At 40.3% G+C, this 17,157-nt stretch overlaps 7 protein-coding genes across 7 annotated transcripts; 2 read left to right on the top strand and 5 right to left on the bottom strand. All coding sequences in view use genetic code 12, as the record gives it.

Moving 5' to 3' along the window:
- Positions 1 to 13: 13 nt before the first annotated feature.
- Positions 14 to 3,253, bottom strand: I9W82_003795 (uncharacterized protein; the record flags this gene model as incomplete). The annotated part of the gene is made up of 1 exon (XM_067692797.1): positions 14 to 3,253. The coding sequence occupies one exon, from the start codon at positions 3,251 to 3,253 to the stop codon at positions 14 to 16; it is 3,240 nt and encodes a 1,079-aa protein (XP_067547383.1).
- A 1,628-nt stretch (positions 3,254 to 4,881) lies between these two features.
- Positions 4,882 to 5,712, bottom strand: TIF35 (translation initiation factor eIF3 subunit g; the record flags this gene model as incomplete). Its single annotated transcript, XM_067692796.1, has 1 exon — positions 4,882 to 5,712. The coding sequence occupies one exon, from the start codon at positions 5,710 to 5,712 to the stop codon at positions 4,882 to 4,884; it is 831 nt and encodes a 276-aa protein (XP_067547382.1).
- Positions 5,713 to 5,842: 130 nt separating this feature from the next.
- On the top strand, positions 5,843 to 6,718 carry I9W82_003793 (arylformamidase; the record flags this gene model as incomplete). The annotated part of the gene is made up of 1 exon (XM_067692795.1): positions 5,843 to 6,718. The coding sequence occupies one exon, from the start codon at positions 5,843 to 5,845 to the stop codon at positions 6,716 to 6,718; it is 876 nt and encodes a 291-aa protein (XP_067547381.1).
- A 74-nt stretch (positions 6,719 to 6,792) lies between these two features.
- On the bottom strand, positions 6,793 to 10,407 carry I9W82_003792 (CRP1; the record flags this gene model as incomplete). Its single annotated transcript, XM_067692794.1, has 3 exons — positions 6,793 to 7,678; positions 7,999 to 10,182; positions 10,382 to 10,407. The coding sequence occupies 3 exons, from the start codon at positions 10,405 to 10,407 to the stop codon at positions 6,793 to 6,795; spliced, it is 3,096 nt and encodes a 1,031-aa protein (XP_067547380.1).
- A 392-nt stretch (positions 10,408 to 10,799) lies between these two features.
- On the bottom strand, positions 10,800 to 14,606 carry NCR1 (sphingolipid transporter; the record flags this gene model as incomplete). Its single annotated transcript, XM_067692793.1, has 1 exon — positions 10,800 to 14,606. The coding sequence occupies one exon, from the start codon at positions 14,604 to 14,606 to the stop codon at positions 10,800 to 10,802; it is 3,807 nt and encodes a 1,268-aa protein (XP_067547379.1).
- A 297-nt stretch (positions 14,607 to 14,903) lies between these two features.
- On the top strand, positions 14,904 to 15,923 carry I9W82_003790 (deoxycytidine monophosphate deaminase; the record flags this gene model as incomplete). The annotated part of the gene is made up of 1 exon (XM_067692792.1): positions 14,904 to 15,923. One exon carries the CDS (start codon positions 14,904 to 14,906, stop codon positions 15,921 to 15,923), a length of 1,020 nt encoding a protein of 339 aa, XP_067547378.1.
- A 29-nt stretch (positions 15,924 to 15,952) lies between these two features.
- Positions 15,953 to 16,648, bottom strand: I9W82_003789 (uncharacterized protein; the record flags this gene model as incomplete). Its single annotated transcript, XM_067692790.1, has 1 exon — positions 15,953 to 16,648. The coding sequence occupies one exon, from the start codon at positions 16,646 to 16,648 to the stop codon at positions 15,953 to 15,955; it is 696 nt and encodes a 231-aa protein (XP_067547377.1).
- Positions 16,649 to 17,157: the final 509 nt, after the last annotated feature.

The following is a 17,157-nucleotide window of genomic DNA, read 5'->3' as shown; positions in this document are numbered from 1 at the left end:
TAGCTTCCTCTGCTCATGTATGTGCTGGTGCATCACCAGTCGAATGAATTGACACTTGACTTATTTGGGAATGCAAGTCAGGGCCAAGTTGATCATCAAAGGTGGGGCGTTGTGGGTGGTTGGACAATGGTGATGGCGATGCAGATGGTGTACTTGAATCAGGAACAACAATCTGTGGCACTTGTGTTGAGGAACCATTAGCAACAACAGGACGTGGAGCCACTGGGTAAGCTTCTGATGAGATGTTTTGCGGAGTTGGTGTAGATACTGCCGATGATGCAACTGAGGTTGCAGTGATGGGGCCTCTAGGAATACTGCCATTGACATGTCCATTGTACTGACCAAAGTTATTGTTTTGATTGTGTGGCGCATGGTGCATTCTATTGATGGCAGGTGGGGTTACTGGTGGTGCTGGCACTTTGGTACCACGATTGTGTGGTTGCTGCTGCTGCTGCTGCTGCTGCTGCTGCTGCTGGGGTGGTAAATCTGTCACCTTTTTCAAACTTGGAAACGTCTCTTGTCTTCTATTCCCCTCCAATGCATGCAACGTTGATAAACTATACCGATCCTTTTTCTTGGAGTCCGTATTCTCCAACTCAGTAGTACTTGTAGCATCACTATAGTTTTCATACTCGGTATCCTCTTGCTCTTCTTCTTCTTCATCAGATGGGTCTAGATGGATAGGAATATCAGGTTGGTTAAACATGTGATGATGGTTGGGTGGGGAAGTCATTGGCTTTTGTCTCTGGTAGGTGTAATTGGAAGTAGATGTTGGAGTGTATCGGTGCGTTGGCTCTGATGATTCTGGCGGTGGTCTATATTGATTGTTGTTGGATATTGTACGACTGAGGTCAGTTGCACTCAACCCACGCTTGGAGGAAAGTATTGAGCTTATAGATCTTGATGACTCAAAGTTTCTTGAAAGGCCAAATCGATCACTTCCCAGTAGTTTCCTTAAAGGACGGCCGTTGTGGCCATTACCATTGACAACGCCGCCATTCAAGGTGCTAGATGTCGCACTAGATTTGACTGAATTACTCTCTGGAGAAAGCAACACCGATGATTTGTTGTGTGCTTGACATTTCTTGTACAATTCAATAAACTGTCTCCTGTATGAACTAGCAATATCTTGTCGAAACACCCTAATAAGTCCATATTGATCAGTGGTTACAATGATATCTCCCTCGCCAGGCCCTTCATCGAATCGTGCGTGATCTCTATTACCATAGTGGTCGCCACAAACTGGAGTCATTGAACACACGCTTGGATCCATCTTGCAAGCTTCACCACGTTTCTTTAAATCAAAAATCAAATCATCTGATAAGCCAAGTAAAGTCTTTGTTGATTCAGGAGCAAATAAAGCCACATTGCATCGAGAATGATGAGCATGGAAACATGCATAACTATTGTTTTCATTAGCAACAAAATCGTGACGAATGTTTTCATCATCTCCATCGAGTAGTTTAGTAAACAATTTATTTGAGTGGAATAACTTGGAATACTTTTCATGTTTATGGTGAAACTCACTCATTGTTTGTTTACCATCAATTACAAACTCCTTCAACGATTGCCTAATTTTGTTGTTGATGATTCGATTGTTGTTTTCCCAAACATAGCAATAATGGTCCTCTGATCCGGACACAATAAATTTGTGGTTCTCAGTTATTGACGCAGCAATTGATGATGAGTTGTTTGTAAGTCCTCTGAAACGGGTGATTAATTTCTTCCTCAATGTGCTAACCATTCTAACTCTTGAATCGTTGGTGGTGATTAACACATTCCATTTCTCCATAGATATATCTTGATTTGGATTGGGTACGTAATCTGGGTTGAGGAAAATTTCAATACCAGTTATTTTGTTACCGTTTCTCTCTTGGAATGCATGTACAAGTGATCGTTCTTTAATCTCTGCTCGATGGAGGATATGTAGGCCCTTCGTTTCTAAAAAGAAGATTGACCCATTGAATCCGCCAATAACACAACTTAGTCCATCTGGAGTAAATGACAATGCTGTTACCAATACTTCATCCCCCAAGTTTCTCCAATAGGACACTGACTTTTCCAAAATAGACCATAACCGTACCTCATTATCTAAAGAACCACTCAAGAAAAACCGATCATCAAGAGGATGAAATTCAACAGCAGTTACAAAATCTTGATGTTGAAAGGTTTGTAGGCAATTAGGTCTATCGACATGCCATAGTTTTGCTGTCTTATCCATACTTCCAGATACTAGGAAGTTGTTTTTACTCCAAGCAAGGGATATGATACCACTTGTGTGGCCACGTAATTCTACTGGTGTTTTGTGGAAAACAGGTGCTGAGTCGAATACAGGATCTCTCTTGTTGCTTCTAATAGGGCTGGTATCACGTTCATTCTGGTTGTATTCTAACCTACCCAATGGCGATGATATAACTTTCCATATACGTATGACAGCATCTCTTCCAGCTGCTGCGAGGTATTTTCCATCCCGGCTAAACTTCATGACAAATATTTCTCTACCAATGCCATTGCTGTCAAAATTGGTATCAGTGGAAGATGCATCTTCATCTACCTTGTAGTGCTCGTGATCATGCTCAGCATCACTACTTTCATTTGACTTTAGACTAGCATTGTTAGCATAGTTGTCAACATTCAATTCCTGAGCAAGAAAAAGGTTATTTATAATCTTGGGACTTTGTTTTGTATGACGTGAGGTTCTCACATACTTCGGTGTCATAAAAGATTCATAGGTTAATCCATTCCAAGGTGCATCATCTTCATTTGTCACAGTCAATGAAAGGTCTGAATCACGAATAATTTGATCCAAATTTGGGAAAGTTACCTTTTCATAAGCATTATGATTCATTATACTTGATCGTTTGTTTTTCACTTTGCTCATAATGGAAGGTGATCTCCCTATTGAAGCCTCCAGTGAGGTATCTGAAGCATACCCCAAGTTTCCGTCATCATCCATATCTTCATCTTCCTCATCATTGTATAAATACGACTCATCATCGTCAACATAATATCTTCCCTCAGACAAGTCTCTTTTCCGGCTTAAACTGCTTCCACGAGTAGAAACCTTTTGCAACTTCTTGTCTGCTCTGGATCTGCGGGACCCATTTCTGCTTAACGATCCCAGTCTAGATGGTTTAGGAGTGACCCCGCTAGCAGAATTGGACCCTCCCTTTCGTTTAAATATACTTAATAAGTTGCTCTTCTTGGAGCTGGTAGAGCTCGGTGACAGGGGAACAGTTGACAGTAGCGGCATGAATGGGGGTAAGTTTGTTGTAGTGGTGTCTATGAATATGTCTGGGTGGTCTCTTCTTTGGTTGTAAAAATTGCTTTGCGCGCGCTTTACTTCTGTTTTATTTGCTCTCTCTCTCTTTTCTATACGAAGGGGAGTGTGAAATTTTGAAATTTTGGCTTCTCGTTTCTAAAAATAACGCAGTAAGCAAAAGTGTAAAATAATGTGTTTGTCGTCGCCCCTTAGGTTGATCTGGTTCTCTTCCACTTGTAGAAAAGGCTGTGATATCAGCTAGGTCCTAACGGGTGTAAGTTTATCGGGTACGATGGGAAAAACCGAAAAAAAAATAAAAAAACCGAAAATGTGTGACACTGAATATGTATATATATAACTAGAGAAAGAATATGCATATAGAATCGTCTTCTGATACCAATATTACAAACGCATCCAACAGCAATAGATCAAAAAGCCTTTTGTAGTGTTTATATTAGGCGCACGGGAAGAAACACGGAATCATTGCATACAAATTGTGCTTTTTAAACTCCGAAAACACACACAAAAATAAAGGGAAACTCGCCTTTAAGAAATTTCTAAAAAAAACTTCGGCTTTAGTCAGTAAGCAATTTGCACCATTTTCTAATGTTAACTCCGAAAAGGTATCAATTAAGAACCGATCTTGCTATAAAAGCCACAGGTTTGGTAGAGAGGTGAGGTTGCTCAAGATGTTGATGTGGTCAATTTGATTGAACGACTTTACTCGTATCTAGTACCACTGTTGCCTGGTTATTTCCTTGGCTGTCTATTCTAGAAAGTAATGGATTTTCTAAAAATAAACTATGTCTATAGATAGATCATACAATAGAACGCTCTAATGCATGTCGTTTACTTATTTTTTTTTTTTATTTTTTGCTTGGTTCTTTTTCTTCCGTTCGATGCAAAGACGGAGTTTAGACGTTGGAATAGATACGCGTGGCCAAGAGAAGCACTTCGGATGCGTGAAGCTTTTATCGTGTCGTGAGGAATTCTGAACTCTCTGTCTGACAACTTCTGGTAGATTACTGGAACTCGGTATATGCTCGCACCCGGGGCCGAGAAAAAAAAAAATAAAGCTCAACCACAGGAAGGGCGTCTTCGTTGCGTGACTACCAGGGGAAAAAAAAAAAAGGGATATTTGAGAGAATGCTATGGCCAGAAACGACAACCCTTATGTAGTAGTCTTTTCTAAAGCCTTGAAAGCAAAACTGTGAGTTGAGTTGAATTTACAAAAAGTTGCAAAATTTTTGCATGTAATTCTCCGAAAATATAGGATGACTTGGACGCAGTTTTGTTGTTAAAAACGGAAGTACTATGGAGAGGAACACAAAATAGTGTTTTTTTGGATTACAACTTGAGGTCAGGATGTAAGTATTACGGAATGGTATACAGGTTATACAGTGGTGTATTTTGAAATAAGACATTGGGCAGGTAAAGTATTACAGTTGGATGGCACATTATAGTGTTTTTTTTTTTTTGAACAAACATCAGGATGCTAAGTATTACCTTTCGAGTACAGTTTCTGCAAATTATTTTAGCTCCCCTGCAACAAACTCTAAAAAAAATCGTCATCATGGATTTGCTATCATCTACAAAGTAACTTTACTGTACAACTATATTTATTGAGGTTTCTTCTTCTTAGACCACTCCAAACGTAAAATCAACGAGTGATAACCTTTACCATTCAACAAATCCAATGCCCTTTGAGCAATCTCCTCTGTAGCAAAACTGACATACGCAAACCCTCTACTTTCACCAGTTTCTCTATTCCTAACAACAACAACTCTTTCCAATGGACCAAATCTGGCAAACAACTCATTCCTCAACATATCTTCATCAACAAAGTTGTTCAATTGTGAAACTTTCAATGTAGTTGAATCATCTCTTTCTTCTCTCGTTGGTATGTTTCCATTTGCGTCTGCTCGTAAGTGTCTTGGTACGTATCTACCAGGAGTTGAATCTTTAGCATCTTCTGGTTCTGGGGTGGTTCCACTTGGTGTAACTCCAGCAGCGGCTCCCAAAGTATCCTTGAATGGACATTTTGATGTATAATGATCTCCACCACAAACTCTACATTTAATAGTCTGTATGGAAACAGCTTGTGCTCGTTCTTGTTGTTTATCTTCCTCCTCCTTCTTTTCTGCTTGTTTCCAAGACAAGCCCAACTTCAATTCAACTTTTTCACCCAACTGCGTAGTAGAAGTATCAGGTCCTGGTGGTTTATTCTTTTCTTTACCGAATTTAGACCAATTCTTACGTTTAGCAATTAACGGGTGTACTTTTTCTTGTACAACAACTTCCTTAATACGTTGTGTTACTTTAACTTTTTTACCATCTTGGTTTGTTCTGAATGTGATTACCGTCTTGGTTCCATCGGGGTTATTTATGACATCAGGAGGTGCTGAAAACTCGTCGCCTGCGTCAGCCCAGGATTCTAATGCGGTAGACATGGTGGATGGTGTAGCAGAGTTGACTGACTGGATCTTTATCTGAAAATTTTTTTCCTGTTTTTCATCATCTTGTACAAGACTGCATATAATCAGCCACTCGACAGGAGATCTTCAGCGCAACCTCAGTGCTATGTCTACCCACAGTTACGGCCACCACGAGTTGCAGAAAATCAAGGTTTGGAACTACAACCCTAATAATAAGCACACTTATATCTACATCCATGGAGGTGCATGGAGAGATCCAAAGAACACTTATGATGAATTAGCACCAGTTGCCGAATCCACCCCAGACTCGACATTTATTGGAATCAATTACAGGTTGATGGTGAAACATCCATTGCATTTGACAGACGTGGCGAAGGCTATTATCTACATTGTCACCAAGTTCCAATTACAAGAGAAACATTTGTTGGGGTATTCAGTTGGTGCTACGTTGATTCTTCAATTGTTGCAATTTAAATACCATTTTAATCAGGCAAGTACACACTACGATATTTGCTGCATGGATGAAGCAACTATTGGTAATTCTGGCAGTACTGCGGTTTTGGAGGAGTTGAATCAAATTGAAGATAACGATGATCTTATTGATAAACTTGACACTCTCATCAAGGAGAACAAGTTGACATTCTCCTCCATTAAGTTCCTTGATGGGATCTATGACTTGCCAGAACTTATTAAAGAGTACCCTCAATACAATGAATGGGTATCCGAAGCTTATCCAAGCCACAAACTCATCCAACTTAACTCATTGTCGAATAAAATCCACGAAAACGGCAAACTAGCACCAGCAACTTATTCCTCAACATTCAACATCCAAAAAATCTACATTTTCCATTCATTACAAGATGAATTGTTATCCTTGAAACAAACACAACTATTGCAAGATTTCTTCAACAAGACAACTGGATGCATTGTCATGACAGGCAACTGGGGCAAACATGATGACATCTATGGCAAGTTCCGCAAGGAGATTTTCTTGGCAAGCCAAACAGTGATCCCAAACTGAGATTGATATAGAAAACTTTCCTATTTCTTTTTTAAACAAAACTTAAACAAAAATAAACACAAAACTCTGATTACCTAGAATCTATTTGGAGATCTTTCCCTGATGTAAGATCCTCCTCTGTCATATCCTCTGTCTTCACCTCTGAAATCACCTCTGTCGCCATAGCCACCTCTTCCACCTCTGTAGCCGCCTCTTCCTCTAAAGTCTCCACCACGGTCATAACCACCTCTACCACCTCTAAAGCCACCTCTGAAACCACCATCGTAGCCACCTCTGAAGCCACCTCTTCCACCTCTGAAACCACCATCATAGCCACCTCTGAAGCCACCTCTACCTCTAAAACCACCTCTTCCTCTTCTTGGTGGAGGAACGTAAGGAGAAGTATCAATTTCGGCACCAATTGTAGCATCACCAAATTCACCTTTATCTAATAAAGGAATTGCTTGCTCCAAGTCTTCCTCGGATTGGAATTCCAAAGAAGATTTGGTGACACCAGTTGAGTCATCAAAAAAGACCTTGACAAAATTAGCCTCTTTACCAGTTTTATCACGAACAAAATCCTTAACATCTTGCCAAGCGGTATTGCTTGGTAAATCAGTAAGGATTGCTCTAAATTTTCCCCTGGTATCTTCTCTTCTCTCCTTTGCAAACTCTACTTGTAAAGGTTCACCTTGGAAATCAGCACCTTGAAATTTCTCTAAAGCGTTTCCTGCATCTTCAACGTTTTCAAATGAAACAAAGGCGTATCCATTCATGATTCTTGCCTCAGTAGCGCTGAAAAATTCAACTAGCTCTTGATCTTGGACATGAGGTGGTAACGGGCGGACAAATAACTGCTTGGTAGGATCCATTATAACTGATTGGGAATATAACTTATTTTGACTGAATGGGGGTTTAGCCTGATTGGAAATTATAACCTGTTTTAAAATATAACCTGATTGGGGAATATAACTCGGTAGTCTAATAAAAGAAAGAAAAATGAAGGGAAGAGGTGTTTTTGGAAAATTTTTATGTTGACTTTTTTCTTTTTCGCCTCATCTGAGACAAAATCTACAATTGACATTTCACTAAATCTCAAACAAATTTTTCTGTACACCTGGTCCGTTTTTGCAACCGATTCGTAAGAAAATTTCATTCAGTTTCGAATCTAGTATTCTATCTAAAAGGGATTCTCCATTGAGACCATCTACAACTCGTAATCCAATATTAATTAAGTATATTAAAACAAAGCAAACAAAAAACAACAATATTACATATGAAAAATTTACTTTCTAGAGAACAAACTTCTGAAACCTCTCTTCTTCTTCTTCTTTTCATCATCTTCTTTCTGTTTCTTTGTAGTCTTAACAGGTACTTCACTAGCGCTCTTGACAGTTGGAGGGGAAGTTTTGCTGGTATGAGAAGTTGGTGATTTAGTAGAACTTGATCTGTGGACTTTTTCCTCAGGTACAACAACTTGTTCAATGGTGACTGGTCCTTCTTCAGAAGCCAATTGGGCAGCTTCTCTCAATTTCTCTTCTTCTGCTTTGGATAATTTGATTTCCTCGAGGGTGACATCGTGGCCTTCGGTGGCTTCAACAGCAGCAAGTATATCATCTTCGTTACCTCTGGCAATTATAATCTCCTCTTCATCTTCGTCGTCAACGACTGCAGGAGCTGTTGGTGCAGCAACTCTACTCTTTGAATAGTCCTTAGCAACAGGCGATGCATTGACTTCCCTACCCTCATCCAAGTTGGATCCAGTTACTGGTTTGATTTCAGGTTCAGCAGCAAGTGTTGATGGAGCAGTAGTACCAGAAGGAGCTGGTTCTTCTTGTCCTGCTTTAGGATCCAACGTCTTTGGGTGTGTATCATCAACAACAACTGGGGCAGTGGAGGCATATGGGTCGGATACTGATTGCTTAGCCTCGGTGGATGTTGAGAATGGTCCATGGACAGGATCTGCATGCAAGTCCAGTGGTTGATCAGCCAAAGCTGATCCTAAGCCTGCACCACCGGCACCTCCCAATGCAGCAGCACCTAACACCTTTGCGGTTGAATGGTCTGGAGCAGCTCTATCTTTTGCATCCACGTCTTCAAATTCATCACGCACTTCTTTGTTAATTTGATCATTTTCTTGTGCTTCCTGTTTCAATGCACCCGGGGTGACTTTTGGCTTGTTGTTGAGGTATTCAACATTTGATGTTTCGTTTCCTGTTTCAACTGCAGTGGGGACCGAGACAGCACCTACATCTGTAGCTGTGGAGCCTCTCGTGGTGTCTGGAGCAGCAGTATCTTTTACATCCACATCTTCAAATTCATCACGCACTTCTTTGTTAATTTGATCATTTTCTTGAGCTTCTTGTTTTATTGCACCGGGGGTGACTTTTGGTTCATTGCTGAGGTATTCAACATTTGATGTTTCGTTTCCTGTTTCAACTGCAGTGGGGACTGAGACAGCACCTACATCTGTAGCTGTGGAGCCTCTAGTAGCGTCTGGAGCAGCAGCAGCACCTGCTAAACCACCTACAGTCGCACCTGTTAAAGCACCTGCAGTGGCATCCTTTGAAGTAGCACCAGTAGCATCTTTAGAAACACCTATGTCCTTTGTTCCAGTCACATCCTTAGAATCATCTATACCTGTATCCTTCTTCTTGCCTCTATATTCCACTCTCTTGACTTTTTTCAAGTTATCCCCTTGGGCCGATTCAGCCGCATCTGCGCCTGCACCAACACCTGCAGCTCCCGCGGCAGCAACAGTAGCGGCGGCAATAGCAGCTTCAGAGTCGTCTTTAACCCCAGTAGGTCCAGCTGCTTCCCCTTCAGACTTCTTTGCAAAGTCCTTTGATTCAGTTCCTTCAGCTGTGCCTACTTCCTTGACATCCTCATTGAGAGCTTTTGGATCAGTATCTTCAATCTTTTCGAAGGCTGATGTATCTTGGGGGATTTGGATACCTTGGTTGAAATTTGCGGTACCAACTTCCTTAACATCCTCATTTAATGCTTTGGCATCGGTTGATTCGTATTGGTCAAACACCGCCAATTGGTCTTTATCTTTAGGGATGTGGATACCTGGCTCCCCGGTTAAGCTTGTTTGATGTGGTTCCTCTTTTGGTAAGACTGTGGTTTTGTAAGAGTCAGTAGCACTTGTGGTGTTATCCTTATCAGTTGCTTTGTCCTTTGTCTCCTCCTTTGGATATGCCAACCCAGACTCCGGAATCAACGCACCAGGAATAGTCACCAATTCTTTCAAATCCTCTGGATCCAACACATTATTCTCGTTTCCTTCGAAATCTTTGGTGGTTTTCTCACTTGGATTCACCTTCCATTCACCATCAACGATATACTTGTACAAAATTGGTTCTTTTTGCACTTGCAATGGCACCTGCAATGTAAATGTACCATCGCCATGTTTGAAAAGTGTGTATGACTTGGACCAATTGTCAATTGATCCGGTAACAATAACCTCTTGTGGACCTGAGGGCCTAAACGAGTGAGTTAGTATTTGATATCCGGTCAATTGCTCAAGCCCCGTGAGAATCTGTCGTTGCAGAGCAAAAAAAAAAAAATAAACAAAATGCATGACGATGACGAGCCGTTCCCTCCCAAAAAAAAAAATAGAAGAGCAAGAGCACAGCATTTGAGTTATGCTATTCTATTCCCTTGTGTGCATTGTAGACATACCATTTAAATTCGTAATGAGCTGACATTGAATTGAAGTTTTGGTTGTGTTAAAGAAAAAGAAAAGAGTTGTTGATTGTTTTAAGGAAATTTAAAATTTAAATTGAAGATTAGTTTAAAATAGCAAAATAAAATTAGATGAACACAAAAAAACAATCATCCATCATTCATTTCGTAACACTACGTCACACAAACATTCATTTTCATCACGAGAGAGAGCTCACGCGAGTATCTGTAAGAAGTGGGACTACTCTATCCACTCTACACTATCCTGAATCAGTAATTCTCTTCCTTTTAAAGCCTTCCAAAAAAACTATCTTACTTTTAGATCCATTTTTCTTCTGTCTTCCCAATTAGTCGATATTGTTTCCTAATTAGGAAATCTTCCATAACACAAAGCGACGCCAACCACACAAAAAGGCTAGTCACTGGTATCTACCCCAGTATCCTCATAATCAATCTCATCTCTTGACTCATCATAAAATTGACTTCCCAACTGACTCTCATCATACACAATCGTATTGGACTTGTTTAAATCACCAAAATAGCTCAAAAGGACTGGCAACAATACTAATGCATGCAATGCAGATATAATAATCAACAGGAACCACATTCGGAAATAATACACTTCAAAGATTTTCAGCCTTGTGAATGCTAGGATGGAGATACCAATTAGCTTTGTAAATGTTATACCACCAACAATAGATCCGCCAACAGTGACGATTGAGTTGAACGCTTTCAGGTATCTAATCTTTGCATTAAGCTCTTCAATTGATGCCGATGATGAATTGACGCTATTATAATTGATAAAGTGTTCATAAATATCTTCATTGTCATCTTCAAAGATGGACACTTTGGACACTGTGTATGCACGAGTTAAATGAATGGTGAATTCAACCGCTAATCCGCAACATATAACCAAATTCACCAATGTCACCGCATTTAAGGAAATGTCCCATACAGCCAACACTCCACCAATATTCACCATAATTGAGGATATGATAACCGTCATCACTGTACTTGATCTAATAGAGCCCAATAGAACAGTACAAACGATCCAAATAATGGCAATTGCCCCCGCAATTAAACTAAATGTCAAACTGACAATATTCAAATACTGGACAAAAAAGATGTAGAACGGTGACCAACTGAAGACATCCAATCCGGGAATCAACTTCTTGATCTCGTCAACTACCCTAATTGAGTTACGATAAGCAGCAATAAAATCATCTTGTGATCTCAACGGTGTATGTGAAGTTCGGAAATAACTAGCATCAATCTTGCGCTCAGTCCGCGATATACTGGTCCCATAAGGAGCTTTACCCCCCAATGGACATGGATCGCTAGGCTCCTCTATCCATTGATTGAAATAAAACATAAAATCATCCCCTTCTGGGAACCCATTCATGCTAGAATCATATGGCTTATCAGCAAAACAAGTTTGACATTGTCTTTCCGGATCATGAGGACCACAAAATTGAGGCGCATCAAACACCGACAGCTTTTTGAACCGGCAACATTGATCTAAATCTGGATTAAGCCAAGTGAGGAAATCATCCAACCAATTGCTCGTAGGCTCAGCAATCATTGATTTCTTCAGTCTTTTGAATTCCTGCTCCAAGATGTTTGCAAGAGAAAACTCATTGCATGTAGTGAAACGACCACAAATTTGTTGTTGATGTTCACGTTGGGTAACGTCTAAATCCCTCACGACGAAAAACACTGGTGGTCCTGAATTAAAGTAATCATAAACTGAATTAAAGTAATCCACAAGGTAGGAATCTTTTGGTATGGCAATCCTTTGATCAAGTCCAAAGTTTATCCCCGGAAACAAACTAAGGGATATACCTAGCCAAAGAATGAAAAAGGATAAAATCTTTGGCCGGGCTGTTTTACTCAATATTGCAGGAGCATAGCTTTTTTTAATCCAGTGTGAAAAATCATACTCCAAATGCTTCTCCTCCTCCTGTTCCAATTGAATTGGCGTTGATATCGTAATACATGGAACACAATCAACTCTATTCTCCTCTAACCGTTTCTGATCTAATGCCAAGAGCGAGACAAAACACGTCATTTGAAGAATAAAGTTGATAACCACTGCTCCAGCACTGTATATGGCAAAATTCTTTACTGCGGGCATATCCACCAACGTAGCCAAGACAAACATTGAAATTTGTAAAATGGCGCTAATGAAGCAAGAAGGACCAATATTTCTCATGGCAAATGAGATCCTCAAACTCAACTCAAGCTCGGGCTCATGTTCGGTAATCTTGTGGAGTTCATGAACAATAAGGAAAATATTATCTATTCCTATAGCTAGCACGAGGAATGGGATAACCTCGGCAATGATCAACGTTGTTTTCAAACCAAACAAGGAAAAGAATCCCACTGATGAAGTGACTGAAAGTAAAATGATTATGATTCCACTGAGTCCCAAGGTGAATCTAGTCTTGACTAGCGACTTCATTGACCTTGTAGGTAATTTTCCACCAAGTGCCAATGAAGCATAGATAAACATGACAATGTATGATATCGCAATAATTCTAACATCAGTGTTGGATGACTGATTAAGCTCCTCAGTGAGAGATACTTCTGTACTAAAAGCAACATTCAAGCCTAATTCATTTTGTTGTAAATGTCTTGCCCAAGCTTGAAATGAGTGCTCGTAGGATACAACGTCATCAGTGATGTCGTTGGCGTTAATCAAAACAGTGACAGTGAAAGCATTCGCTTTCAACACATTTGAGTTGTCAAAAAGTAATGCAGGTTTCAATGGTTGTTGAAATGAAGGTAGACAGTTCACTGGTGAGTCTGCACAATTTTGCAACTTCCTTGCCCAGTTATCTTCATTCAATTGGTTTAAATCGCCATGGAAGTATTGAGTAAACGATTCAATTGCGCATGAGTCACCCAATGGTTTAAAGCAAATGTCAGAGAGTTTAACCCCTGAGCTCAATTCCTCTAGTTTTTGCTCCTCCTTAAACCACCATTGGATTGTATCCCAGTTGAAAATAGGCTTTTCACTACTCACAATAACTTGCTCAATTCTAAACCACTCACCAAAGTTGGACTCAAAGTACTGTTGATTAATATAGGCAGGTTCAGTAGGACTCACCCAAAGGTTTATCGGATTAGTCTCAATATCAAGCTTAAACATACCCAGTGATAACAAAACCGACACCACCAAAGATGTCCCAATTGTGATCCCAGGAAACGTTGAGCAAAACTTGGCCAATTTCTCAAACCCATCTTGAACTTTTGAATTCAACTTGTCGGAAAACTGACGCACCATGGGTTTACGTACAGTTACGTAATTTAAGGGACTGATAATTTCATCTCCATTGTCATCTTCATATGACCCACGTCTTTTGAACTCACGTTTGGCATTGGCTAGGTAGATGTGGTATCCACCAAGTAGTAACACCAAACATGCCAATACCATCCACACTGAAAATGTAAAACATGGAACTACCCCCACGGTACACTTTTTGCTTAAGTTCTTTGCATGGGGGAGCTTTGGACATGAGGATTGGCAATCGGTGCATGCGCATTTGTACTCTTCATCATTACATGAATACATTTTATCATTTCGTAACTCCAATCCATCCTTTTTTTCATACTTAAAGTTTATCTGATACGGAGATCCACCAAGCAATGGCTTTTCATCTCCAAGAAACTTTAAAAACTGCGAATAATTTTTGGCTCCCCCACCAATCAAGTCCATGGCATACCCATTAGTAGCCAGAAACTTGACCTCTTTACATGAATCGAAAAACCGTTGAGCCAACTCCGGCGACACGTATTGATCAATTTCAGTAACTATATCCTTACCGGTATCCTTAGCCACCTCCGTCTTGATGATCTCCACAAATGTCGATTCATTAGGTGAACAACTAAACTGACAAAAGAAATCATAAAAGTTCTTATGACATGCCGGACAGGACGAGATTATAGGATCAACTCGTTTCAAACTTGATTCTAATTCATCAATCTGATCCGGTGAACAGCATACGTATTCAAAGTCCTGGCCACATATTTTTTGTAGTTTGTCTCGTGACTCTTTATTTGGTTGAGTTGCTGGCACGAAATTGGCACAAGGTAATGGTTTGCCGAATAGGGATTTTTTTCCACAGTTGTCGAATGTGTTACAGTACCCCGGTGCGTGATTGCTTTTTGCAAAAGCAGTGGCGATATGTAGTAGCGCAATGTAGTAGATTAGTAGGTACATCGTTGGCAAATAAGGCAGGTATAATCCGGGGGTTTGTTTCACTGACCGCGCGACCGGGCTTTTATACAACTTCAGTGTCGTGAGAATCAGTGTCGTAAGAATCAGTGTCGTGTCGTGGTTTTCCTATTATGTCAAATATATTCTATTGTGTTTCTCTTCTCTTTTTGTACCACCACCCGCCTTTGGGAAAATAAATTTTTCAATTTGGACCCGAGGCGGGATCAAGAAAATTTTCATCCAAACCCCAAACCCCAACACTCATCCCTCTTCCTTCTTTTTCTTCTTCTTCATTGCTACATGTTGATTGGTATTTCAGGGACCCTTAGCTCGGGCAAAACCGAAGTGGCTCGCTACCTCACCTTCCAAGGGTTTAAAGTGTTGCACTACCAACCACACGCTGTCGAGCCCAATGAACTCAATGTATGCACACCTGAATCTGAAGATATCAATTATGAGATGGAACAACTTGCCATAAAGCAGTATTCAAACATGGAAAATTTCAAAGTGTTTAAGAAGTTGGATAGTTTGTTGGAGTTTGTTACTGTTAATTGGCGGGATAATTATGTCATCTCTCCAATTGATGATATTGCCATGTTGAAGATGCTACAGAAACGACCATTTTTTCTTCACATTTCAATTGATGCGCCATTAGCTTTAAGGTACAAAAGGTACGCTAAGAAGAAGCAAACTTTGGAAGAGTTTGTTCAACATAATGATGATACTTTATTCAATTCGAAATCGCCACTTCTTGAAATCAATAATCAAGCGCAAGTGAAAATCATAAACACTTCTACTTCAATTAAAGACTTGTTTATTAAATTATCTGAGTTGAACCTTCTTGATCAGTCGCGATTACGCCCCAATTGGGACTCCTATTTCATGCGACTTGCAGACTTGGCTGCCCTACGTTCAAACTGTATGAAACGTAGAGTAGGATGCGTTATCGTACGAGATAACAGAGTAGTTGCCACTGGATACAATGGGACCCCACGACACTTGACAAATTGCAACCAAGGTGGATGTGCACGTTGCAACAAGGGTCATGGCAGTGGCGCATCATTATCGACATGTCTTTGTTTACATGCAGAGGAGAATGCATTATTGGAAGCTGGGAGAGATCGAATTAGAGATGAAAGTGTCTTGTACTGCAACACTTGTCCTTGTTTGACTTGTTCCATCAAGATTGTCCAGAGTGGCATTCGTGAAGTTGTTTATGCACAGAGCTACTCAATGGATCAAGACAGTCATCGTGTCATGAGTGAGGCGAATATTACAATACGACAATACCAGCCGCCAGTAGATGGGATATTCATATAGATAAAAAAGAGCTATAGACTTTTGTATTTTTATGTTTCTTTATATTCGTAGTAGCCAGGTTTTGTCTCTGCTTCAATTTCAATCTTTTCAATCACTTCCCCACCAACGCTCAATGTAGCTTCAATTTTATCTCCAGCTACAATTGGACCTACACCTTTAGGAGTACCCGTCAAGATCAAATCACCCTTTTCCAAAGTCATGATATTCGACATGTAGCTCAAGATCTTATGAATTGGGAAAATCATCAAATCGGACCGATCCTGCTGCTTCACGTCCCCATTGATGGTCAATTTCAATTCAACATCATATGGATCGGGGATCTTCTCCTTGGGGATGAATGCAGATACCGGTAAGAACGTATCGAATCCTTTACCAATTGACCAAGGTAACCCCTTTCTCTTTGCCTCATCTTGGACGTTCCTTGCCGTCATATCGATACTTAAAGCATACCCATCAATACAATCAAGTGCTTCTTGTGCTGAAAAGGAATCAGGTAAATTCTTCAATTCGCGGTTCAATGTAAATGCCAACTCGACTTCATGATGGACTATGGTTCCCCTGGGCACGAGGAATGGGCCGGAGTTTGGTTTCAATACTGAGGATGATGGTTTGAGGAAAAAGAATGGTTGTTGCGGTTTGGCGCTGTTGAGTTCTTTGATGTGGGCGGCGTAGTTGCGGCCTATGCAGAGGATCTTTCTGGCGTTGTCGATGTATTTGAGGGACATTGTAGGGAGGGAAGCTATGTGGTGGTGAGAGGAGATTTTGGTGGAGCTTGGGGGATTTTGAAAATTTTGAAAATTTGGAAAATTGTTGTCGTTCTCGGGGATTTACGATTTTTCAAATAATCCCCCCACACACAATTGCCAATTTCGTGTAAGCGACTGCGGCAAACTGCATAATAAGAATTTGATTTCCTATTTTGAATTTTACTGCCTTTACCAAAACTGGCGCTAGCCAATAAACTTATCATTACATCAAGCCATGAATATCCCAAGATTGATTTAATTTTCAATTTTTTGTACAAGCTTTGATCTTTCCAACCACTAAATAAAAGTATCTACTCCTTCGTTATGGCGGAAAAAAAAAAAAAAAAAATACGATTAAGCGCATCTCTCAATCAGGCCATAAGCGATGATGCTCCAACCAACACGCATGCTACGGCTAACTTCACGACTTCTACGGCCATCCCAAATCCAACGACTATATTCAACCACCCGTGCTGACGCCCACGCTG

This window comes from Candida metapsilosis, assembly GCF_017655625.1.
Source record: "Candida metapsilosis strain BP57 chromosome Unknown scaffold5, whole genome shotgun sequence".
In the NCBI taxonomy this organism is placed as follows: domain Eukaryota; kingdom Fungi; phylum Ascomycota; class Pichiomycetes; order Serinales; family Debaryomycetaceae; genus Lodderomyces; species Lodderomyces metapsilosis.
This window is presented reverse-complemented; position numbering and strand designations above follow the sequence as displayed.